Source organism: Ooceraea biroi, chromosome 14 (genome assembly GCF_003672135.1).
Source record: "Ooceraea biroi isolate clonal line C1 chromosome 14, Obir_v5.4, whole genome shotgun sequence".
In the NCBI taxonomy this organism is placed as follows: Eukaryota; Metazoa; Arthropoda; class Insecta; order Hymenoptera; family Formicidae; genus Ooceraea; species Ooceraea biroi.
The window spans coordinates 6,932,745-6,959,438 of record NC_039519.1 but is presented as its reverse complement, the minus strand read 5'-3'; the positions used below and the strand labels follow the sequence as shown (position 1 = coordinate 6,959,438).

At 37.6% G+C, this 26,694-nt stretch overlaps 2 protein-coding genes across 4 annotated transcripts; one reads left to right on the top strand and one right to left on the bottom strand.

The window, feature by feature from the left end:
* Window positions 1-167: 167 nt before the first annotated feature.
* LOC105283262 lies at window positions 168-25,599 on the bottom strand. 2 transcript variants are annotated; one of them, XM_011345873.3, is made up of 27 exons: window positions 25,496-25,599; window positions 22,916-23,270; window positions 22,319-22,606; window positions 20,213-22,033; window positions 14,412-14,576; window positions 13,628-13,813; window positions 13,335-13,511; window positions 12,978-13,143; window positions 12,251-12,362; window positions 12,038-12,164; window positions 11,052-11,103; window positions 10,785-10,942; window positions 10,466-10,650; window positions 10,253-10,382; window positions 9,999-10,165; window positions 9,760-9,907; window positions 9,304-9,524; window positions 4,528-4,643; window positions 3,592-3,842; window positions 3,072-3,503; window positions 2,764-2,991; window positions 2,602-2,703; window positions 2,209-2,378; window positions 1,913-2,108; window positions 1,637-1,785; window positions 1,399-1,557; window positions 168-1,304 (listed from the first exon to the last, which is right to left on the bottom strand). In XM_011345873.3, the coding sequence occupies exons 2-27, from the start codon at window positions 23,159-23,161 to the stop codon at window positions 1,184-1,186; spliced, it is 6,273 nt and encodes a 2,090-aa protein (XP_011344175.2). In that variant the 5' UTR covers window positions 23,162-23,270; window positions 25,496-25,599; the 3' UTR covers window positions 168-1,183. The 2 variants fall into 2 exon arrangements, with proteins under 2 accessions (XP_011344175.2, XP_011344178.2); XM_011345876.3 differs by having other exon boundaries at window positions 3,592-3,821.
* On the top strand, window positions 14,898-19,982 carry LOC105283261 (carbohydrate sulfotransferase 11). Of its 2 annotated transcripts, XM_020032958.2 has the most exons (5): window positions 14,898-17,853; window positions 18,073-18,221; window positions 18,306-18,637; window positions 18,874-19,073; window positions 19,291-19,982. In XM_020032958.2, the coding sequence occupies exons 1-5, from the start codon at window positions 17,704-17,706 to the stop codon at window positions 19,519-19,521; spliced, it is 1,062 nt and encodes a 353-aa protein (XP_019888517.1). In that variant the 5' UTR covers window positions 14,898-17,703; the 3' UTR covers window positions 19,522-19,982. The 2 variants fall into 2 exon arrangements, with proteins under 2 accessions (XP_019888517.1, XP_019888516.1); XM_020032957.2 differs by having other exon boundaries at window positions 18,073-18,637.
* Window positions 25,600-26,694: the final 1,095 nt, after the last annotated feature.

The following is a 26,694-nucleotide window of genomic DNA, read 5'->3' as shown; positions in this document are numbered from 1 at the left end:
GTGTTTGTGTAAATTTTAATACCAGCGCATTTTAAATTACAACTGTAAGAAATATTTTATATTAGTCTCATAAGACTTTTTAAATCCATCCAATCAGGTTTTGAATTATAATTACATGCACAATGTAGTATACACTATGTTATTGCTAAAATAAAAAGACCAATATGATATAACAACATTAATTTTATTTATCAATAATATATATAGATTTATGTGCCTTCAATAATATAGAAGCAGTTATCTTGATATGATGATATATGTATACATATAAATTGTTATTTTATTATGTATATTTAAATATTTTATATAAATATTTGTTATTCTCTGATATACAATTCTTTCTAAAAAGATTTAAATCGGACGGTTTAAACTTAAAAATTTAATAATTTAAATAAATATTTATAACGTCAATTTCTTATATGAACAAATTCTAAAATTTTCGCATTTGATATTTGCTCCGCACAAATTTTTATTGTAGATTAACATTCTTGAGAAACTAAGTGAGAAATAATATATATTGAACTAACAAAAATAAACTTTCACTTCAAAAAGATATTACCGATTCCGAAACAGACTCATTGCCGTCAGCAATGAATTCTTTTCCCCGCGGAAATTTGCTTTATGTTTTTTTCTTCCTGCAACTCGTTAATGTAGAGTTGGTGAAGACAACAGCATGTGTATAATGTAATATCTTTTTCTTCTTCCGAAAACGTAGGAAAGGTATTTGAGCTAAACTGGAGATGATTTATAATGACCAATGTGAAGGCACTACAAGTTCTCCAAATGCACTTGTACCAAAGTGCATTGTTTTATACAATCGTATAAAAAATTCATATACATGCATATGTATTAAAGTTATATAAGTATCAAAACCTCACCGCGCAATACAATTCGTCGATGAAAAATAATAGATCAAGTTCTGATACGTGAGCCTTTTTAAGCCTTCTCCAGCCTTTTTCGCTTATTAATCACTAGAATCACATTTCGTTCCATGTAACTTCCAGGAGGAAAATGTACGTGCAGCGGAGAGAAGCCGTTCTCTGCCTACGCCGTAAATTGACTTCTATAACTGATCGTTAAAACAATGTTCGCAATAAAGCAGTCTTTTGGAATGGTGCAGCGATGAGACAACGGCAAACAGTTAAATTACATTACGCAGACTTGATATCGGCCAAGCAGTCGATTACAGAGTCTTCATGGTCTTGTCGATGTGTCTTAACGTCGTTTCGGGCACCGCGTCTGTCAGTGCCTTCCGGAATCCCTCGCAGCGGGTCAATCGCCGAAACAATCTCTTTGCATGATTTCTATAAATATGTAAATTCATCGTTAGGTTTGAGAGATTACCTGTCAGCAAATTTTTATGCAAAAATCGAGATCAAGATAAGTCGATTTATTTACCTAGCGTCTAGATTTCCATCCATCAACAATTTCGCGCCCGCATTTAATAATTTATCCTTCACGTCACGCGGTAAAATCATGATGTGATCAGGTCCAATGCGCTCGGTAATGTCCGACAGCAGTCGAGCGGTTGCCGCGCGAACGATAGCGTTCTGATGACTGCAACGCAAAAATTAGGAGACAATCACCGTCATGAATATTATTTTTGTTCTAGCAATTCTCAACTTCTCGAACTTACTTGGCGCCTCGAAGCACGATGATTCCGATGGTTTTATGAGGCGGCAAATGTTGAGCCATCTGATCCAGGGCTGCGTTGCTATCCGCGCGAAGGAATCGGTTCGTATCAGCCGTTCGGTGAAGTAGAGGTCCAGCTATGTCATCCAAATCCTGTAGAAAAAAATAAGTAGATCAGTAGAATTAAGAATTAAATGGTGTGTCAAATAAAAATATTACGATCATGATGCATTTATGTGAAAAATAATCATTATTTGCATACGAAATGTTTGCAACATACTTGATCGATGCCTCGGATCTGAGAACAGAAGACGTCACTGGCAGAGAGGCACGCAGCTCGCGCAACTTGCGAACGAAGATTCTTTATGTGTCGTCCCAGCAATCTGCCTATCGTTCCAGCTGCACAAGCGTCCAAGTACTCCGGATGCTGCTTTGTAATCTGAGACAGCGCCTTTAAACCTTTCATCGTTACCTCCCTAAAATATAGAAAATTCAAATATATTAACTTTTGTTCTACTAAATGACGTAATTCAACTGAGAAGAGAAAATAACGAGGCTTTACAAGCCAACACTTGCCAATCCTTGTTCTCAAGCTGCGCGAAGCATTGTTGTACCATTCGATTCGATTTTTCCAAGGGTTTCTCCGGAGCTTTTTTATTGGAAAACGATCGGTACCTACCGGCACCACGTAACGGTACTTTCGAAGGGGCTCTCCTGCGGGATTCGATGGCTTCAGCGAGCTCAGACTGTGAATAAGATTCTCTCGATAAGTTATTATCTAGCTATGACATATACTACCTTCTATGTTATATATTATATTTATGTGTGTGATGATTATATTATATTTACGATAATTTATATCGCTTTTTCAAATTTACTGTAGTTTTTTTTAATTTTATTAAAATGAGACTTTTTTATGTAAATAAAATTTCATCATTTAAAGAGAATATATTTTGTCAAAAGTTGTACCTCGATTTTCAATATTCCTGGTTCCGTGTTCGTTTCGCTCGCGCTGTCTTTACTTTGTCTATCCTCCAAGGTGTCGTTCACGCTGGACTCTTCCTCCGTGGACTAAAATTGTGATATTTTAATTAACATTTCTTCATCACGAATTATACGTGTATCTCTTACCTCCTCAGCATTAATTTTGTTACGCGAATTAGCGTTTTCGATGTCTTCGGTGTACTCGACCGTTTCGTGAGAATGCGGTCTCGACGCGATAATAATCGCCGGTGAATTACCAGTCATGCCAATGTCTATGGGAGGATGACCAACAGCGTCCAACGATTGAATGGAAGCATCCTCGTCAGGTACTATGGAAGCAACTATCCTTTCTTCGCTAGAATCTCTGTCACCCATCTGATGTAAAGAAAGATTAAACAATTTAGATTATAAAACAACTAAAAAATATATAAATATATAATAAATATAATACTAACCAAATCGCGCGAACTGCAGTGAGAGGTCCGTTTAGATGGCGAATTGGATATCGATGGATGATGAGCATTATGATTCGGCGACTGATACAATGATTTCTTGGGACTCCCAGCTTTTGCTTGCAACGACTCCTTCAATATCTTCGAATCTTCGTAAGGGAGAATCCGCTCATTCGGGATTACGATAGACTTTTTCCTTGCGTTCAATCCGTCATCCTCCGGTTGTTCAGGTACGCTGGAACTACTCCCTGTATTTCTGTTGCAATTTTCATCCACGGCGATTAGCTCTTCGTGATTCGAGTGCCTTGAAATCGATCCGATTCGAACCGTCGGCTTCATGTCATCCTCGTTGCTCCATTCCTTCGAAACCTCCTCCACGGTCGATGCGTTTGCCATTTCAATCGGATATTCCACCTTGTTAGTATCCAGCGATGTCTAGAATATTATTAAAATTTTATCCACCATTTTTCAAGCGTAAAATTCTTTAAATATTTTTATATAACAATTTCAAAAAAGTTCTCACGAAAAAGGAATCGACATCGTCGCGAGCGCTTTGGCGATTCGTCGCTTGTTGCGTGATAACGTCGAACGCTGGATCATCGGCATCCTGACTCCGTGGAGTCGACGATTCACTATTGTTGCGATAATGCCGCAATGCCGCATCTTGATTCTCCGTGCCTTGTCGATCGCTTCTGGAAACGTCTGACGACGAACTGCTTGCGCTTTTGAGACGTTCGCGCGCACGCCCACCGACTGAGAAGGAACGTAGAAACTCTAAGAATTTGGTATTCAAAGATATTTCAGAACATTTCTATACTTATCGAAGACATCAAACGTAATCATCGTTTGATCTCTCTCTCTAACATTAAAAAATCGGTTTCTTCTTAAAAGATGATGGAATTCGTCACTCTCTCTGCGTGAGGATTCTTATCATGGACCGTTCTCTCACAAATAAATAAAAGTTGTTAAAATCTACTTAAAAAATGAACATATCATCGATCTGACTTCTCACACGATACAGCGCGAGGTTCGATCGTACCTTAGACTTGACCAGCGGAATATTGATCACAGCGTTAGCAAAACCTAAGCTCTATATGCATGCACGACGAGGTGAAGAACCTCTCGTTCCATTTCGCTGTGTTCTTGGCCGCGCGCAAGCCGAAAGCTTCATCGTGTTTATTCAGTATTACATTATCATTCAGCATCTCTGCCGAGTGGCAGTAAAATTTGACTCTTAATACTTTCGATAAAACGAACAGCCATTGGAAGCACAACTTCATACAACGTGCCAATCCAAGAAGAAGAAATTAATATTTATCGATTAAGTATAAAAGTCAACGAGTAGTTAATTTTTGTTGTTGCAGTTAAAGGAAAGGATTAAAAATTGAAGCCAGAAATAAATCGTGACTATCAGGACGCGGAGTGGCAGCGAACACTGTGAGGAACAGGATTAACGTACCTTGATACCGGAATTCCTCGTTATTTGAGTTTTGCTTGCGGTAGTTCTTCTCGAATGAGAAATGCCGTTTGTTCCGTGCATTGTATTCCTCCTCGCTCACCACAGCTGCTTTATCACTGCAAGAAATGCAGAAATAGAAATCGACTTGAGAGTTCCTTCACAATGCATGTAACTGATTCGCGTTCTAAATTAATGTTTTACTAACGGCGCTTCGCGTACAACAGAGCAGTATTTGTATGCGAGCTTTAGTTATTTTATTTAGTTTTTTATGCGAGTTAATATATATAATAAGTTGATTTTTTAGCGTCAGTTCCGAAGTCACGCGAATCACCTTCGCGATAAATAAAACAGTGCGGGTATTAAGGTTGATAAGAGTAAGCCTAACGTGTGCTCTTATACTTATATAAAAGTCTACATATTAGTATAGTTTACAGTATTTTTAATAGCAGAGAACTCTAGGCAATATAAAGTAAATTATTTTCCCTTGCAGTTGGCCTTCAATGACCTTGAATGATTTTGACCCGTAGATCAATGTGCGCATCTTCAAACGCTCTACTAGATGGTACGTAAAAAACATATTATACCATTTAAAAAAACGAAGTTGACTTTCATATGACCTCTACGCGTCCACCTAATAAAAAATTATTTAGAACAAATTAAATTGTCCCTCGAAACCATGCAAGTTTGGTCTGACACATTTTTTTCTATCACCAATAACAGCCGAGATATTCAGGTGGCCTGTCTTAGGTGCCTCACCCTGTATAATAATCAAATTATCAGCTTTTAATTCATCCCATTTGTTTAGTGTTTTTAATAACGAATATATGTTATAACCCTGTAAATTATACCGAATGTTTTACACCTGTTGTCCTCGGTCGATTATTTAATTACGTTGTAGGACTTTAATCGATTTAATCGAAGCGACTTTGTCGGACAGCTTAATCGATTTTAAATCAATAAAATTTCTCAGTAAAACTTTGTTGCTTTTTCTACAAGCGATTTTTTTCTCTTCGTAGCTCTTAATATTAATTATTATATTTTTTAAATTAATATTAATATTATTTTATATTTTTTTAACGAGTAATGTGTGTGCCATCTTTCTTCCTCAAAAGAATCGTTGAGGAATCGTCGAGCCGCGAATCGGGATAGTTAATGAACAACGTACACCGTGTCGCTGTTCCGATTCAACCTCAAGGCGATAACCGGCGTCGTCGCCGTGGTGATGATGGTCGAAATAGACACATTGTCGTCCTCATCTTTATCGTGATCGACACCGACCGATTTCCTGCACCGGAAGACGCACGGGCAGCAACGGAGAACGGCGTCCGCGATCTTGCGCTCGGTAGCTTCGTTTGCAGCCGATGCCCCGATAGCGTTCTCATCCTTCATCTCATTTGGCCACGCGCAGGATTTGAAGATCATCGTCCTGCCGTTTCTTCACCGGTTTCGTCGCTGGAGAGTTTTCGGGCGCGATCGTGAAACGTGTTCGAACAACGATAAATCGATTCCCGAGTATAGCGAGTGCGGTATCAAATTCAGCATGACTTATCCTCGAATCACTGTTCTATCTTGATGTAAGAAATATTCATACTTATTTACATAATGTGGCTTTCACTGTCTGCGAATTTTGCGAGCAAAATATTTGTCTTTTATAAGTAGAAAAAGAAGGTATTTATTATTAAGGGAGACTATCGTCGAAATATTGATTAGAATACCTTGATAATGTTTCCGATAATAAAACAATAAAATAATATCACATGGAAAAGGTTAAACGTTGCTCTATAACTCCTGAGTGATGGACATATCTCGACCTTTCAAAGTTACGTTGAAATGATTAGAAAATAAACGCGCGAGAGTCTCGAGGAATCAATCGATACTAATAACAATTTCAAGCGTTGGCGAATCGTTACCGCTCGACCGTTTTGTGCTTCGCGAAATGTAAAATACGGGATCGCAATTGCATTAGAATACGCAAGCCACAGGACGCACGAACTAGATCGAGCAACAGATTATTTATCGATCAAATGTCCAAGAAACATATTTGTATTCCGAAGTTCCTTGAACGAATGACGCGTTTCCGTTTTATCGCTCGTGCCTGCGAACCTCATTTTCACCTCCATATTTATACTTCGTTTTATTTATCCGTTAACGTTGCGTTCGTCTCTATCTTAGAAATTCCGCTTGATCGATCCTGTCAATCTTTCTTCTTTTGTGCATTATTACTCGCAGCTTACTCGTATAATTTCCGAACCGCCACGTACGGTTTCTTCGCGCGGTCGAATTCGCGATTTTATCCTCCAGCTGTCGCGTGCAAACCCTCATCAAACTAATAGCGATTCGATCGAGAAGACGATGCTCATCGTGCTTATAGGACGGCAACTTTTCAAGGGCGAGCCTTGCGCAATGCAAGCCGCGAATCCACGTGTCGTCGCGAATGCACTCGATATACACGGGGACGTGTCGCCCTGCGTCACTGTCATTCGATTCAAATAACGGGGGTTGACGACACTCGCGCGCGTACGTAATCATCGAGCGGTGTCGCGCGAGCGGATATAGCAATTCCGCGCGTGCATCCTCGCGTTGTGAGTTCCTCGTAAGCAGTGAAAGGGACCAGCAAACGCGGCCGACAACGAGAACGCATAATTGCGTACGTACGTGGACACGCGTTCGCGACAATCGACGACGTACGCGGAACTGTAGTGGAGGTGGCGGGCGTCCCAACGCTGACCGCCGCCACCGCAGTCGCCACCCCACGTCATCCCCGCGCCGTGTCCGTTCGTCCCTTCGTTTCCCCACGCCACTTGGGAATTCTGACCTTTTGTTTTTTAACTGTAAAAGTGAAGAGTATGGATACAAGAGAAGGAGGGAGAAGAGTATATGGTCTCCTTTTTTTCAAGAAAAACTTATCAAATCCGTCATGTGAATTCGATTTTAAATTAAAAAACTGATGATATAACAATATTAATAATAATAATTAAAATATAATTATTTTGAACAATTGAGAAACGTTCAGTAATCCACGTTTTCATGGAAAATTTAGTTAAGCATAATTATAGATACATAAATATAATATAATTATAATTATAAATAATTTTACAACTCAAAAATATAATAAAAATATTTCTTTTTTAATTTTATTATCTATTAAAAATTCCTATCGCTTCGATGGCCCAATACCATTCTTCCAAACTTTCCCTGCGAGGTTCTATAAGCCGTGCTGACCATAACTCACCCTTCTCTACTTGTGGTCACGAAAGAAGGTTGCTGTCGTGCGAGTCAGGTAAAACGCGGTCAAAGAAGGTTGAAATAGGTGATAAACGCATTTGTCGCTTTATTCTCTACTATTTCGTCTTGAAATTCATTTCGAGTTTTTTTATAGCTTTTTATAGCTTCAGAGTATTGGAATTATACGTATTTATAAATTTACATAGCTTTATATGCTCTAAGAAAACACAATGCGAGATCATTGTAGCTGTAATTAAACTCTTCTTTCGGCGAAAATGAATTCTAATTGCCGGCACGCTAAAGTGAAATTCCCGATCGTTTCATCAACAACTTTTCTGTTGCGATGCGGCATTTCGATGAAGAAGCACTATGAATCATACCTTCCGAGAAATTTCGTGTTCTTGGAGAACTATCAGATCTTCATAGCGCTAATTAAATTACATACGTTTAGAAATTGGAACGATCAAGATTCAGGGGAAAGTTCGATGTATAGCAAATATCTTAAGATATTTAAGCAAGTGCGAGAGTAAACGATCGAATAGCTGCCGATGTAAAATATAAACGTAAAATATTCAACGAAGAGGAACGTACGATAACGCGGTAAAGCGCTTCGGTAATAGTCCCGCATGTTGTAACCCGCGTCATTAATACCCGTGTACCTGCTCCTCAGGCAATGCGAATTTCTAGAGCTGTACAATTTCTGCAAAACTCAGTACTTCTCTATCGTGCTGCACGCGCGCCCGTTTCGTCGCGCGCAGGAGCACATAATTTTTTAAATTTCATCGATCGTTAATTTGAAGATTGTTCGCTCGCGATACATATTTAACGCATGAAGGCTCTTACTGGCATAGTTCATGAGCTCTCTCGTGTTAAATATTAAGCCGCAATCCTCGCGATCTCGATTGAAGAATGGTGCAAGTCGCGTTTTTATAAATTGAAGTCGATCACGTTTATCAGCTTTCCTCATCACTGACATGCAAAGCGATTTTTGCCAGACCAGAAATCCAACCTGCTACTAGCGATGATTTGAATCTCACTATGCTACGTTAAGTGTGTTAAAAATAATGTGTGTATCATGCGAAGAGATTAAGATTAAAACGAAATATGAGGTCGGATACCTCGTATCATGCAATCCGTGTACTATGAAATCACCATTATAGGCCTAATTATTCTTATAAGCACACATGTAACAGCTTTGTAATTAACAGTGCCCAAAACTTCTCTTTATTTAAAATACTTATTATTCATGTAAGAAATAAATTTAAAAAATATCATAAAAATATCGACCAGGTCACTTTTTTTGGTTTGGGACTTGATATGGATTTTAATAAACTTGTGTACGCGTACATGTGTGTATTGATGTCTAGAAGGCATTTACGCATATCATTTCACGTGATCGATATTACCTCACGGTTATTTTAGGACAAAATCGATCCTGTCTGGATTGCTGCAGTGCGAGAAAAATATTTGATCGATTCGCGATAGCGTGTGCCGAAACTTTATTTTGAAGTATGTATGTGGGTATTTGAATTTTAAGAAGAAAAGACTTACATATCGTACATCGATGCAGCGTGAAATTTGCTGGAAGCTAATTTGACGAATTGTCTGGATCGATGGAGTTGCGATGGAGATAATGATCGTAACCTTCTGCGATAAGGATCGGTGAAATTTTCGGAAAACGGACGACCGTTCTGCGGATCCGACGAAACTAAATCCATCTCGGTCCTTTGCTCCGCCACTGTCGCATCTTTCGTTCTACGATCCTTAGACTGCTATGAATAAATACGAATAAATACGAATTAATACCCACAAATATATAAATTATTAAACTTATAAGAATACAATTCTTTCATTCAAATTAAATTAAAATTTGAAATTTTTAAATTAAGACTTTACATTTTATTTTATATATTAGCATTTAAATTGCAGTAGCCTGTTTTGGCGATCAAGATCCAGTAATCAGAACTTTAGAAAAGATAGCAATAATAATTAAAATAATTTACTTACTCGATATATCACATTTCTCTCGTTATCTACACCTTGCGGATCTAAATTTTGAGATTCGTGATACCCATAATAACTTGGTGCAGTTTGTAACGGTCGATATGAATTTCTATCCATAAGTTTTCGTTGCCGTTCGTAAATCGAGCTGTAGCTATAATTACAAAGTTTAATATAGAAGCAGATTATAAAAATCAATAATAAGAAACTTCTTATAGAGGATGATTTTTTATGCGGGAACTCACGTTTCGACAAGCGCTTGCTGCTGCATGTTCCTCGGTAAGGAACGTTGACGTCCTCCTGTACTATCCAAATTTTCGTTTTTATCCGTGAATTTATTGGTATCCACGAATCTGCCGTAACTATGTAAATTATCATCCGAAAAAGTTGCTTGCCTGTTTACTGGAGCACTCTGCGAAATCACAAAACTTGTAAAATTTGTAAAAATCTTTATAGCTCTACAAGCATTTAAAGTTATTAACAAAGTCATCTTCCTTACGTATTCTCTATTTGTTGCTCCCAAAGCTTTCGTAGAATGATAATTGCCGTAATGCGAATCAAATGTCTGATTCAACGCTTGATTTTCCTCTCGTTGAAGGCGCTTCCGTCGTTGATGTGTAGCGTATGATCTGTATGTATAGTTAATGCAACAATTAATTAAATACAGAATAAATAAATTGCGTTTCTCATAATCACCATCGCTAATGCTCACCCGAGGTTTTCTTGTCGCGGGTTTATTCGATTTTTGTTGTTGTCTAACGCATCTTTCGTCTGCTTTCGCGAATTAGAATTAACATGTTCCGAATTGATGGCTTGTTCACGATTTTGCGTTACTGTTGGTTTGGAACGCGTTGATAATATCGGGATCTTGGATTCTCCTCTGAGATTAGCATTTTCCTGTAAACATATTTAAAACATATTTAATTTTTCACACTGCATGATCTCGCAATTAAGACATATCTGTTGTATAATCTCGTATCATAAATTATTAGAGAAGCAAAATAATTCGCATGTATTATTCTATGACTTGCCTTTTCCTTAGCAACTAATTCTTTAACGTCTTTACGATTTCGCGTTTTCTGCTCGAGAACTTCTTTATGATTCTTAGCATCCGTTCCGACAATATCATACGACTGATTTGATAACGTGTAAGATGATCGCTGTTGCTCTTCAAATCTTAAATTAACTCCTGGAAAATTAAATGGTATTTTCTTACAATATCTATTTTGTCGTATTCAATCGAATTATCGAAGATTGCTGATGTAATAGAAATTAAGAAAACTGGAGAAAGTTATTACCTGCATTTATGTTTCGTCCATTCAGACCTTTTATCTCATTCTCATTATCATTCTGTAACAAAAAGAAGTATTTATTATATTTGAATACAATTTGACACCAAGTCCTCACAAACTGCGTGATACTTCTTGGGTTTTTTAAAACTATGATATTTAAGATATAATTTCGTTGCAAAATTTTATTTTACATGTTATGAATTTTAAAAAATGTCTATAATCAAATAGAGAAATAACCTGTTATTCCGAAAGTATTTTATGTTTTATATTGCAATGCGCACTATCGAGCTTGGTCGAAAAACAAGCGAACTCTGCATGACGCAGATAAATCATAAAATATTATCTTTTAAGTAATCTTAACAACACTTTATCTTTTTCTTCCTAATCAGTGACCTTATAAAATTCAACTCAATATATATCAAATGCTTGTAGTGATGACGTGAAATAAAACCCAAATGCAAATTTTGAAAAAAATTATTATTAAATCACGCAAAGAGTGATGCCTTCCGTGTTTAATGCTTCTTACTCAATTCACGCTTGAGGAATAATTACGGAGGGTCGCGCGGAGATATGCAAAATAAAACTCGAGAGAAGAGACATGTATCATCGTCGCTTTCCTACTTTGTTGGATACTTAATATTTCGGTATTTGCATTGCAAAGCTCAGATTCCCGATGAATAATGATAATGACATTAGGAAAATAACATGTGGTAGTATTGTAATTAATGAGAAATCAATAGCATTTTATGTAAAGTAACAGCATTGTTATAATGATGAATATCATTAATAACACATAAATGTAGGCTTTCTACTGGACATAAAACTCATTAACGTGCAAATATGTCAAATTTTTAAAACTTTAAAAATATATCTGCATATTTACAAAATTTGTTATTTGACTCTTAATATATTTACTATTATTGTGATATGTTCTTAGTCAATACTTAAAAAAAATAAAAAGTAAATAAAATGGGAGATATAATCCATCTTACATTAGTTTGCGAAGGTAATATTTGCCAGGCCGTCGATTGTTCAGCTTTGGACGGTAGGCCGACACCAAGCGTAACAAGACTCGGTCTTTCGATCCACGGATTTTCATAATTATTCACGCTTTCGTTCCTAAAATAAATAACATGATGGTCAAACGAACAGAGTATTTTTACTAACAGAGTATTTTTTCGCGTTCTAATCTTTCAAATTACTACCTGGACGCTCTTCCTTGCGCTGATCTGGATGTAGCAATAATTTGTCCCCTAGTACGTCCGGTGCCAGGCGAAACTGAACCGCTTCCTGCCACGATCCAATCGACGTCAGGACCTGAGAGAAGAATTAATCTTCTGTAAAAGTTAAGAATAAAAAACTGCACTCTTACTTATATAATAACTGAGAATTTTGGCCATTGTAATTACACATTTCTTTAAATGTGCTGTAGTTAAAACGAGATAAACATGCGTTCATACTTCTGAGAAAGAAATCAGGGACAGCTAAAGCTAGTTAAAGAGAATGAGCTTTGCGATACACGTGCAGATAACAACGTAATCAAACTTTCATAGTGAAACGTCACGCAATACCATGGCCAAATATAAGACTTTTAAATTTCTATTAAAAATGTGCAAGTAGTACGTAAGTTTCTATCTATAATATGTATGCAATGGTGCTATTCGAAAATATAAGAAACAGATTAAGATATGATATGTTGACGTATCTTAAAATAAAGAATTACATCTCGTATATCTTTTAATTCTATTACAAATTTCTTTTTAATTCTTTTATAACGTATAATAAAGTTCCTATCACAACTAATTCAACTTCAATGTCAGAAAATCTCTCTGCTCAGCTTGTAGATGTAATGACAAGATTATAATCCATTGTTATAGATTTTATCTGCTAAAGTGCATTATGCTTTACTCGCTTATTCCTGGTTGTTATTACCAGTAGCGATCTGAACAGTCGGTGAAATTTGCAAACCGTACACCACGAGACCGTCAGCCGACACCAATGGCAGTGATTTTCTGGCCAGTCGTGCTCTGATGGCGGCTATCATCGCTTCGGCATCGGCACACCCCTCGGCCGCTCGTTTACCCGCCTCCAAGACTTCCTACGAACATGAGATTAAGAGATTATACCATCAATTAAAATTACTCTACTTTTAAAACATTCGGAAATTGATACTCGCAAAAGTAAAATTTTTCAGTAAAATTTGAAATCAAATAAAATTAATAATAATAAAACTGAATATTAAAATCTTAAAGACCCTTTTCTACACAAATTTTCTTATTCAGATAATACCTCGGGATCGTAAATTTGTCCTAAAACAGCCAAGGTATCGAGTGCGGCTTGGCGTACTCTGCGCCGCTGATCCACAACCATTGTCGCCACTCGGCTAGCCACCATGTCCAAATTAAACTCCGTACTCGGGAATGTTACCAACGAGAAGATCAGCAACTGCAACGCGTTCTCTCTCGTCTGCAAAAAAAAATACGAACTTGATAGATACGGTTTTATTCACTTATTCACAAAGTAATATTTTCATGACTATATTTCTTTACTAGAAACGGCATTAAGATACAGAAAAAGATTACCTTGGCATTTCTAGCACACAGACAATGCGTCTGTAACAATTGATCCAACAGCAAGCTAGGCTTGAGTCGAAGCATGGCGATTCGAGCGAGCTGTGCCGCAGATGAACCACCCTGCCTCGCGAGACCCCAAGCTAGTTGAGGCAATTTCTTCCTCAATGCGTCCTCTGAGACACCGGCAACGACCACCTGAAATATAAGATAGTTCCTAAAATAGTTCCTAATGTGCGAATAGCAATTCCAGAGTATTCGAACGACAATTGACGCTAGAACGTATCATGAACCTTTGACATTATAAAAAAAGTTACAAACTGCATTCTTTTTCCGTTGCACTGTAAGTCGGCTTTTACGCAATTTGTAGTATAGAATAGCACGTGTGATAGGTGTCCTTGTGCAACTTGTATTATCTAAAACACGTAACTCCTCCAGCAATATATTTCTAACATCGAGAGAAATGCAGGTACTTGTAGCGTAAAATTGTCTCAGCAGTCTCACGCGAATTAAAAAGTCTGTGAATCTAATTGTAAAACTTGCAAATGATAATTTCAGAATCTGGAAGTAAACTGACAAATTTCAATTTTCAATTTAATAAATTTCAAGATTAATTTTTCTTATTGAAAAAATATTGGAGTTCTTGGTAAGTGTAAATTCTCCCATTTATCGTGAAATATATTACATAATAACAACGTTTGGCGTTATCCACTGGCGGTTATCTCTCGGTGATAAATTGGCCGCGATTTCGGCGCATTTAAGGGCGATCTTAAGGTAAGAGGAGTTATGAGCTTACCTTCGCCACCGCTAAGCCAGCGGCAGCTACTCGGCAGCTCCTTTCGCCGCCGAGCACCGCATGCAAGAGCGATCCTAATCGTGACTCTATCGCAATTAGCGCCGAGGACGTCCGCAGAGCTGACGCGACTCTCTCTAAGCCTCTCACGCGCGCCCGCCAATCGTCCTGAAAAATGACAACGGACGAATGATAAGAGGATATCAGGGTTCCTATGGCGCATCGTAATGCAGTGATAACAAGACTACCATGACTGCCATAACAGTTATAATCATTCTTCGCTTGCAATACATATATTTTCTCTTACACTACAATTTGACAATGCCAAATTATTTAAGAAGGCTGTGTCTCATTAGATTTGTGAACCAAAACGTCCAAAGGATTAAATAACATAAAGTAATTAATAAATAAAATTAATAAAATTAATAATATAAAATAACTAATTAATTAATAATAATAAAAATAATAATAATAAAGTAAAAAATAAATAAATAAATAAGAATAAAAGTTAATTGCGAGAAGATCGATTTAAATTGCCACAATTGTTGTAATATTGCATTTTCCCCGTACACTCGCCTCGCGTGACTTGCAAATCTCTCAACAACTTACGCGTGATGAGGTAAGCCGCATTCACCCGCATTGACTCGGAACTAGTTAATTATTTAAATATCTAATCACCAAAACGTCGGTTTAATGCTATGCGCCATTGCATACGTACATTACCGTTTATTACCGTTACTTTTATCTGACTTCTCTCGACTTCTCTCCATTTTATATGCGATTGGAATAAATGAGATTAGAATCAGGCAGAGATTTCTTTTACCAGGGAAATCCGATTACAGAGTGGAATATGAGCAGTGTCGCAAGAAATTCACAGGTCGACATTATTGATCGTCGCGGCGAGACCGAATGCAATGTACCGGTGGTATACATCTGCATTCCACCCCATGTATTTCTATCGAGCTCTAACTGCGAAATCAATGCGGACCTCGGATTTTTTAACATTCCTTGCTTTGAGAGATGATTAATTCGCGATTTTTAACATTCCTCAAAATTGCGCTCTTTACGTTCTCGAACTTTAATGTTCTTAGTCGCGAATTTTACTAGCTGAAGAGTAAACAACGTAAGAGATTTAAGAATTCTTCTTCTTCTTGCTTGGCGCATAAGACCGGAAGTGAAGTTTATCTCCCATTCTGTGCTCGCAATGTATATACAGAATAAGAACTTTCTCTGGAAATTTTCTTGCAGGGTTGTAGTAGAGAATTTAATTAAATTAATTTAAATTAAATTACTATTAATAAATTAAATTATTGTTAATCAAATATTGTTATCGGTAATATTAACAGGATCTCGCAGGGGTTGTAGTGGAGAATTTAACGATTCAAACGGCCAACTACAGAGGTGATGCATCCAGTAGGTACGCCTACTTGCTCTATGATGAATCAGAGAACAGTTTGAAAATTGCACTTAAGCGCCAGGACTGTAAACGGCAGTACAATTGCTACTGATTTGCATATACATGGGAGTGACGCCTTCCTGGACCGACGTGGCACGCAACACGTGCCTAATTATTTTCTTGCGGCTTGCCGCGCGGTTTTCCCCACCCTTACCCACTTCTTCCTCAACCTCCCCCATCCCATGCACCCGTCATATGTAACGATACGCGAGGGAGAAATCTCCCGTCATTTTTCACCTGCGGAATATTCATACGGGCGCCGATATCAGAGCACCGCTTCGGCCGAATCGTTCCGCACGCGGCAAAGTACGAGCACATAATAAGCTTGACATTACACCACACTTAAACAAAAGAAATGACGTAACAATTTGACGGAATACGCTGCGGGCGAGATTACTTATCGGCATCCCTTTCATGAATCAACTTGGAAAGCAGCTACTTCCGAAGTTGCTGTATCGTAAATGTATTCAGTTGAATAAAATTGGTGATATTTGATTTTTTTATTCTATTAGCTCCTAAATATTTTATTACTTAATGTTTTAATTAATTAATTGTTTGTTTGCAAGATATTTAACATAGAAAATTAGAAAACTGCATTGAGCAAATAGTGCTTCTTATTTAATCCTCGCACACAATTGCCTTAGACAATCGGCTCTAAAATCATACACTTCGTGGCGTCGCGAATCAATTATGCAACGCGATGCAACGTTGCAAGAACTCGAAGTTAAAGCCGTCAGAAATATGTATTTCATTTTCCTGGGATTCCACGCCTGGAAGGCGCGGAACGACGTCCCGTGGAAATCGATCGGGGAATCGGTTTTTATTTTCATAGACCTCTCGCAGACGCGCATCGACGGGGTCGCATGTGCATTCATAAAAAGGTCTAGTGCAGTAACCTTGAAGTTCCTCGTTGAATGAACATAAAGGCGTACCTGCGACAATGACGATCGTTGTTAAAACGTTTAATCGTGCACATACATTAACACTGGACACAAATGCCCCGTCATACAATCTATAAAACATCAACCAACCAACTAGATTTAATTCTAATTCTTCCGTAGCTTCGAAATTGATTATTTTGCGGTGATGTGTCACCACTTGACTCCGTTCGACTCTATTAGAACTGTTGAGTTTGTGACAGGATGTAACAGTCAACTATAAATACTTTCGGAAAGCTGCCATTTTTCAGCCACTTCTTACAAAACTTGGAGAAAGTATTAAAGAAAGATGAAATTTTTATTTGGCACCAATCGAAAAATTTACACTTTTTTATGTCAGCATGGTGCGATCCAATTAGTATTTAATCGTCAAGTCTCTGTTGAACGATTGAGTACCATTTAAAAACTACTGAGATAACGGAATTAGTATGCAAAGAGTGTTCTGGGCTTCCTCAGACCAACACGATGTTCCCCACTCAAAGAGTTCAGGAGTGGATACAATTATTGACACTGGAACGATTTACTCATTCTTGCTTGTTTTTATAAACCAAATATAACCATCGAAATAAATTAAAGTAAAGAAAAAGAAAAAGAAAAATTAATAAGACCGATAGAAATATCTGAGACATAAAAATTTAATGTCGCATTTGTATAGCAATATTTTATTACAGTTATCACGCGGTATCAATGATACTCAGGGCTGGCGACATTTCGGATCCATCACTGTCGCAACCGGTGCATGAAACCGGTCAGTCGATATCTTGGCAGAAGGTAGAGAGAATGTTTGTCTTGTGGACTTTAGAAAATTCCGTTAACGATCGTGATATTATTAAGCGAAAATACGCGAAGTGAGGTATATTTACGAATTTATAAACACGAATCAAATCCTGTTGTTTCCATTATGTTGCGACAGAGAAAACGTACACTTTTCCGAATATTTGAGATCGTTGTCTATGTCGGAATTCTTCTCTTGACTCTAAGATTGTCTCTCGCTATTATCGGAGATGAGAGTAAACCTCTTCCCAATGCCGATGATTTAAGGCAATTAATGGTGAGTATTATATCCATCTTAGGTAATAGAAAAAGAAAATTATAAAAATACCGTAAGGGGGTGATAAACAGTTAATAATTAATTAAGAAAAACGGAATATTAATTAATTATTAATGGTTTGTCACAAAGTCATATTAATTGTTTTATAAAAAGAGATTCGATCAAACATTTGAATGAAATTTCAAGAAAAACTGAACAATTCTGTATTATTTATTTCAGATCGATGCAGAGGCGGACAATACACGGCGATCTTTAAACATTGAAAGAGTATGTAAAAAATATAATTTAGGTTTTTATCGAAAACTCGCCGAAGACTCGTTGTTCAAGCATCCACCTGCACCGCAGTATGCAGTCTTCTACATGAACAGGTTCGTAAACGTCACACTTGGGTCAACAATTGACAAGAGAGCCAATGAAATACTCTTATCAATAAGATATCAATTTTTGCGCAGGCCGTACAACATATCGTATTGTCCGATATACAAAGCAGCCACCACGACTTGGCTCTATAATCTCTGTTTATTAATGCATGTATCTGAAGAGATGCTAAATAACGGCAAAGAACAATTATCAACTATTGCCAGAAGAGTTATACCGGAACTTGGGTATCCTGAGGCCGATCGAGTTCTAAACATGAGTAGAAAATTGTTGGTCGTGAGACATCCGTTCGAAAGACTGCTAAGCGCTTACCGTGACAAATTGGAAAACTCCGTGGCCGGACGGGAACACGGAACGCTTCATTTTTATAAAAAGTACGGGGCCAAGATCGTTCAGAAATATCGCAGTAAGTTATAAGAAAGAACATTGAACAGCGACAATCTTCTTCAGACGCGAACGATATAATTATTCACCCATAATTGTAAACAAATTTTCCATTCAACGATTTACTATCCTCTCAATTTTTGTGTCTTGAGTTTGGATTGTTTTTAGTTAGGTAATATAATAAAATAAATAATATTAATTAATTAATTTAATAAATAAAGGAAAAATCTCACGGTAACAAATTCGATAAACTTTCAGAGAAAGATTTCACAAAACCGCGACAGGATCAGGTGATTCGGCGCGAGGGTGTCCCACCACCGGCCGGTGTGGAGCCAACTTTTCGAGAATTTGTCGATTACATGATCGATACTGATCTCGCTAGTTACGGCGACGATCATTGGATGCCGTATTATCTCTTTTGCACGCCATGCCTCGTCAAGTACGACATCATCGCAAAGGTATCGGAACACATACTCGCAACCCCTGTTCGTTGCGCTTGATCTCAATTTTCTAATTTTTTATTATCATGCATCTTACAAAATAATTATAGTGTAAACTACTTTATTATACGCAATTATTGATATATATTTTGTTTAATTAAGTTAAATTAAATATGCTGAGAGATTAATTAGTAGATATAATTAAACGTTCTAAGAACCTAAATTAATTTTACAGGTAGAATCGATGTGGCGAGATCAAGTGTACGCGATCAACAAGTTGGGATTACAAGACAAGATCAAGCCTAGGTGGAGACATAGTAATGGTTACACAAATGTCTCCAAAGTATACTTCAGTCAATTGGACAGAGCAACAGTGCAGAAATTATACGAGAAACTCAAGCTGGATTTCGAACTTTTTAATTACACGCCTGATACTTATTACGAATATGCTACGTCTACCGACTAATTAATTAATCAATCAAGTATGACGATAATTATTTTATGTAAGATCGTATCAAAAAACTTTCTCAGGCACAATTTTATGATAACGCAACATGTGTGACAAATGCAAAGTACCTAATGTTTATCGATGCTTTATATTGGCGTTCGAAACATGAGCAATGAAATTAAGAAAGAAAAAAGAAAAAGACACGTTAAGCCAGTACACGTGCACACGTAATCCTGATAATTGATGGAGCTTAAATCGCGTTACGTCACGCGACGAACTTTTGTCGACGAAAATCGATCGACCTACTTCTCACCATACCTAATGTATCGGACGGACGGTTTGTCCTAAAGTCAAGGGTCCGAATAGACACGTTAATCGCCACTTGAATCGAAAACCCGAAGCAGGGCATTACCCTGTCACGCGGCAGAAATGCTGAATGTTCTTGCACGAATGGGAACGAATCTCTTACGAGTAACACATGAAGAAACGAAGAATATAAACTTCCTCAAAAATTATCCAAATATCTTGCTTAGCATATCGTATGTGTCATTATATCCATATGTTATATACATTATGTAATATAATAAATAATTTTTATATTATTTGGAAATTTTATAAAGAATTTCAGAAATATAATTTGCTAATAATATTTAGAAAATACTTGCGCATTTATTAAGCCAGCACATATTTATCTCACGAGTCCTCTTACCTTGTTGTGCAAGTCGTCCAGCACCTCCTGACCGACCAACCCCAATTCTTCCCAGTTGGGTTCCTGCGGTTTGCCCTCGCCCTCGCTGCTGCTACAAGTGATACTTCCGTTTCCCTCCGACGCGCTCTTTCCGTCATGCTGACTGTTTCCTTTCTGCCCCTCACCGTCACTATCCCTAACAGAGAACTCGCCGTCGTCGTATTTTGCACTGGTCACTACACGATCGTTCGCAATCACATCGAAAGTGTGCACAGCCTGTTCGTTGTCATTAAGGAAATTACTGTTCATCAGATCGTCTATCGGATCCATTCGCGTATCGCATTCGTTTGCATCGTTGACCGGCGACCCAAACGCAAAATCATTCGCGCGAGCATTCATCTTAGATTCATGAGGAAAGTCGCCCTCCGACGGCTTTTCATCGTTCGCGCATCCCCTTTCTCTGCTCTCTTTAACCGTCTTCCGTTTCGGGCTCGATCTCGTGGGCGTAAAGTTTCTCTCCTGCTTCGAGGGATCTTCGACAATGTCGCTCCTGTTCGAATTGGTAGCATTCGCTTGATTTTTTTCAAGAATCGCTAGTTCTTGCACCGAAACTGCATCCTTCGAGATATCTGTGTTCGCATCTTGGCTCGATCTGGATACCTCGTTCTCACTTTTCGTTCGATTATTTTCGTTTTTCGCCGATTTCTCTGCTTTGTCTGCTGATGACGCAGCAGCCTGAACTAACGCCATTTCTTCTTTCTTTGACGCTTCCTCGATTTCCTGCGCAATACTAATTACACGAGAATTCCCGTTTTCTGAAATCACTTTGCCGCTTCTTCTTTCTTTCGCAGAATTCCTCGCGTTCTTGGTTTCCTCCGTCGCGGGATTGATGACGATGAGAGGCCCTCCAGTTCTCGTGAGGATGCTCTTTTTGGGACTCAACTGCGCGTTGTGCGTGTACGTCTCTCTTTTCGGGCTGCTGGATGCCGATCTGGAAGCTCGCCTCGATCCTCGCTTCTCCATGTGGGGACTGCAGGGTTGCGACGACGGTCGTTTCCTCGTCGTTTCCGGCATTTTAGTGACTGGCGACACGGGCAACGGTATCCTCGTTTTAGACGTTCTCTCGATCGATTCCGTCTCATCGCTGTCGGGCGTCCTTAACTTAACGATTTCACCGCCGAAATGCACCCGTCTAGGTGTCTTCCGTCCGTGTCTGTCCGGAGATGAGAGATTCTTATGGGCAGCCTCATTATTCTTCGTGTCGTTCTTGGTGGTCTCGATATTCTGCTGGTCGTCGTTCTCGCTGTCGTCCTCGTCCTTCTCTTCCAGGATTGTCATCGTGATAGCCGTCTCCTCGTTGAATTTGATCTCGGTTTCGAGAACGACTCTTGCGGGTGGCATAGCGGCTTCATCCTCCTCCTCGGCAATGCCGGAGGTATCACTGTCGCTGTCCCAAGACTTGTCGAAGCCTTGCTCCTTCATGATATCCTGCGCGCAATTTTTTTCTCGTTTCTTTCTGCTTGGCTTGATGTTGTAAATCTTGGAAAGAACGTCGATGTTTTTCTTCAGCTTGTCGTCGTAATCTGCCAAGTAACTTTCGAATTCCTCCTCGCCAACCATGTCGCGAATCTTCACGAGAGACTTGATAACGGCCTCCTGATGAGGTACCTGAACCAGTCGAGATGCGAAAGCGATCGTGGCATCTTTAAGGACCTGTGCCGTCGGAGGCGGACTGTTGGAGGATGGAAACAGCAACAGAGGCGCGCTTAGTATCACGCCTGTCGTTACGTTCGTCTGGAATGGATTGTGAGCATCCGGGCGATTTAAACCGTCATGAAGGATCTACAACGAAACAAATAGAAAAGAATTACAATAGATAAAATGTCATTGCTTTCGCAAAAATGAAATGCAGAGAATATCTAGAAACTCATATTTCGATTTGTGATATCCAAAAATATTGTGCTAGGAAATTTTGTTTGCAAAGAAAAATGGTCATTATAATAATATCATCAAAACAGATTTAACTATTTCCTCTTAATAATTGAGAAAGTAAAATTTTGAGAGCGAGAAAGTTTATAAATCTAAGTGTAATTAGAGATTAGCTTAGTTTAGAAAAATAAGATTTACATTTTTCACCATGCTGTCTCTGTTAGGGCTATGGACGAGGTATACCCGCAGCGTGTCCAAGGCACCCTTACGAACCGCTGGCGCAGGATGTCCCAAATTATTGATCAACTCCGGCACCACCGGTTGCATGACCTTGTCAACGACATCGGCATTCAACGTTGGCAAAACGTCCATCAGCACCCGCAGTGCGTGTTGGCGTACTTCCCATTCTGGATCTCGGAGTCGCTCGGAGATCTCGACAAAAGTCGCCTGCGTATCAACCTCGGATGGAAACCTACGCGTACGCACCTGCCCAGAAATATGTCAGACGCATCTCAGAATCAGAATAAAAGAAAAAGACTTTTTGACGTAATATAATAGAAGAAAAATCAATAAAAGACTATAAAGCTACATTAGTTAATTATAAAAATTAGTTACAATAACTGTAAAAATGCGTACGTAACGTCATATAAAATACAAATATATATATATATATATATATATAGAAACAAAATGTAAAATAAAATAAAATAAAAGACAGAAAACGTAAAAAATATAATATTTAAAAAAGAATACGTTTTTAATTAATATACAATAATTTGTAAAATAATCTTATACCACATGTTCCCAGAGAGGAGTCAATTGTATTGCTTGTCCGGATGCCGGACCGGACGTCATTTTACGTCGTGGCTGATGACGATGATGTCCTCGTCGAGCCAACGAACTGTTGTCCTCTGACACTGGTCTAAGGTCCAAAGTTGCTGGCGATCGGGTGGCAGGAGGAAGCGGCGCGGGATCTTCCTGGGGCTGCAAAGGCCCCGCATCTGTCGATCCTGTCATAGATGAGGACAAGCAGCCGGACATATCCCCCTACGTCTCGTCCCTCAGAAACCTCTGATCATTCCTCATGATCCTCTGCGATCGCGAATCTGGTTCCAGATCATTCATCGATGGCATTTACGAAATCGCCATACTAAAGCAAAATTACATGATATTGCATAAAATTGCATAAAATTGCATAAAATTGCATAAAATTGATATTCGTACTGTAGCGTGTCTTTTGTACTTATATTACATTTACATATCGCGAAAGAACATCGCATCTTTCTAATTGTTCAAATTATCAAGAGAAAGAGATTGACTGTCACAGACAACATGATAAGGACGGTAATATCGAGAAGAAAATAATGAATCGATTTTTTTCTACAAAGTTAACTTAGGATTGTAAAGATCGGGAGTGCTGACATAAAGTATGCCAATTTAACGATCGACCAAATCCTGCTTATTTATATTTCATTTACTAAAAACTGCAATATCGGGTTTACGAATATAAAGTTTTGTTCAATGTACTAGAGTTGTTAAATAGCTGATAAATTTAAGAGAGAGAGAGAGAGAGAGAGAGAGAAAGAGAAAGCGCGCGCGCATGAAATGTAATGTTATTAAATTTAAAATCTAATTTAATGTATTAATATTTATATGTTCAATTTTTATGTATTCATATATTTATTCAAATATCATATACACATATTCAAATAATTTATTTCAATGTATATGATATCACGATATCAAGTTCTCCGAATGTCCATCATAGCGCATCCCACAATTTCCTATTCGCAGCGGGTTCTATGACTTCTTCCGGAATATGCGCGATCGGCGATGAATGATTGACATTTGTTTTGCTTCCGGCATCTACGTCCGTCCGACGATACAATTCGACGTTGCAAAGACAGCTGCCACTTTCGACGAAGCAGTTTGTTTCATGCACTCAGACGAGCGATTACTTTTGAGGATGCATATTTTATAAACGGATATCTCATAAATAAAGAAAGCTGGTATCGTATCAAACGCTCAATGTCTTTCATTTCGCATGCGTCCGTGGCATGACTGCTTATACCCGCGGAAGTACATACTTTGAATACACGCATTTTACGGGGGTAAAATGCCCGTCGCCGTCTTTGACCGCCGAGAAAAAATGGCAACGTTTGAACGATTTTAAAGTTGAAATACTGCGACGTCGTGCTGTCCATGCTACACGAGCAAACGGGTATTTTTAAAGACGGTAAAAATCTCGCGAGAGGGAAGTCGCAAAGTTTATCATTAAATCTCTCACGACATGAACCCCGCGTAAAAAAGTAGTACACACGAAACGCGATTGCATAATCTGGAGGGAAAGAACGTGCGTATTCCATATTTTTTTAAATGCATATTCCAGATTGAAAATGGACGAAGGCACGCTTGATAATAATCATGATAATTAAATTTCAACAGAACATTGGGCTTTAATTTATTAACATTGATCACGATAAAAGTATGATACGTATAATCTGTCTATCTGGTAAATTAAAAGAGTCGGCAATACATCATTTTAGAAAGTTAAAATACTTTTTATATCTTTTGAGTGTTAATCTTGATTTTTTAAATTAAAGATCGATAATTTGCAATTAATTACCTTCTCTTCTATTCTTTCTATTGTTACTTCTAATTATTTCAATTCGCAAATTTAATAAATTAAAAAATAGATAGAACTGTCTAAACAATTTGAACTGCTTTCCTTTACAGATTTTGCAAATTTACGTTTAATTTGATAAAACTTAATTATTTTCAATTCAATTTTCCCAGAATGTAAAGCTTTCGCGAAATATTAAAATTGTTAGTATTATAATTTATAATATTACAGTATTATTATAATGGTATTAGAGTATAGTACAAATAATTAAATAGTATTATATATTATAATACAAGAAATTATATTAAAATGGGCTCAAACAATTACATTAAAATATTTAGTGCAATGCAAAAAAGAGCCCAAAAAAGGAGATGTTGAAACTTGTAGAAAAATTTTAATAATATATATTATTAAAAACACTACGCAGCTAAACCAATTTTGTCAAATCTTCAAATCACTTAATCAACTCAACAATATCAATAAAAAATATAACTTTATCTTCGTATCTTTGCAAAGAAATTATTTGTAATTTTTTGAAATTTAATGGAGACTCATGGAATCTATGTACACTTTGATGAAAATCCCACATATTATTTAAAAGATATAAATCTAATGAATTAAAAGTGCGAGACCAATATTTCGAAAGACACTACTGACAAAATATTACAGAAAATAATACAGAATTATAATTATTTTCATTGATCCCCATTCGTGAATTATTATAATTAACATCTTGATAGACGGAAGCTTACTTTGTGAGCAGAGCAGAGATGTGAATCCACGACGAGTACACTCGACCGCGACCGGCATGTGACTATCGCCGTCGCGTTCTCCGCCGAGGAAGGTGCTTCGCAGTTAATATCGACCACCCCGTCCGCCCCCCACTTGGACGAGAATCGTCTTATACTTTAGGGCAATAGTGTTACAAGCACCTCGATAAAGAGTCATGAAAAATAAATCATCATCCTATAACGTATCTTTAAACTGAAAATAAAGATTAAATGGACGGACAAGTAGGCCGAGGCTTGCGCTCACTTTCATCAACGAGTTTCTACCTTAATTTATTTCTTTGTATATTAATGAATAATTTTAATAGATTAGATGGATGTGTGATATATTAAAAGCGTGTTAATTAATATAAAAAACTGTGGATGTAATATTGCAAAGTGATAATATTTGATACTTGCAATATACTTGAAAATTACGCTTGGAGTTGCATCGTCAAAATTATATTTATAATCTACTTGTCTTAAATAAAGATGAAGTGTTTTATATGTATTCAGTGAGGATGACTTGTAACAGTTGATGGACTATATATATCTACTTGTCTAATATTTACAACACGTCAATGTGTTGTTTCACGAACGCTGATTAACAGTTTCATTATTCAGGTTAAGTCAAGCTTCTTTCTAAATCAAGAATGTCTTTCCTTTGATTATAATTCTTACTGTGAATCTATATTTTCACACAGAGATATAATCAGATATATTATAAAATTATGTACGACCTTGTTTAACGCAGAGATTTCGAACAAATACATTTTATGGTAAAAAAACGGCAGTATGACCGGTTGATCGATTTTGCCTTGAAATGCCCGGTTCGTATCGCGTTCTTATCGAACTCATTCACTGGTAGCGGTACACCCGCATGGATCGCGCCGCGATTCAATCTGTCGATTTTACAATTTTCTTGAAAAAGAAATGTCGTGACGACAAAATACATACATACTTTATGATCGATTCGGCATATTATCATATCACACTGCATTAGATTAATTATCAAAAAAATTCGAAACCTGTGACAGCGTTGTGACGGGCCGGTTTTTTGACGCATGCGCAGCGAACGTCACTGACGTACATGTACAGATACGGAAGTGTATCATTCATCATTCCGTATATAATTTTATAAACATTTTTGTAATTTTAGGAAAAATGTAACACACATATATATA

Bases quoted from the DNA above. Each gene is read 5' to 3' on its own strand.
- LOC105283261 (XM_020032957.2), top strand. From the start codon at position 17,704: ATGTTGCGACAGAGAAAACGTACACTTTTCCGAATATTTGAGATCGTT. The intron at 17,854-18,072 runs GTGAGTATTATA...TATTTATTTCAG, and splicing joins ATGATTTAAGGCAATTAATG to ATCGATGCAGAGGCGGACAA. The intron at 19,074-19,290 runs GTATCGGAACAC...TTAATTTTACAG, and splicing joins AGTACGACATCATCGCAAAG to GTAGAATCGATGTGGCGAGA.
- LOC105283262 (XM_011345873.3), bottom strand. From the start codon at position 23,161: ATGTCCGGCTGCTTGTCCTCATCTATGACAGGATCGACAGATGCGGGG. The intron at 22,607-22,915 runs GTATAAGATTAT...ATTTCTGGGCAG, and splicing joins CTCCTCTCTGGGAACATGTG to GTGCGTACGCGTAGGTTTCC. The intron at 9,908-9,998 runs GTGAGTTCCCGC...TTGTAATTATAG, and splicing joins CAGCAAGCGCTTGTCGAAAC to CTACAGCTCGATTTACGAAC.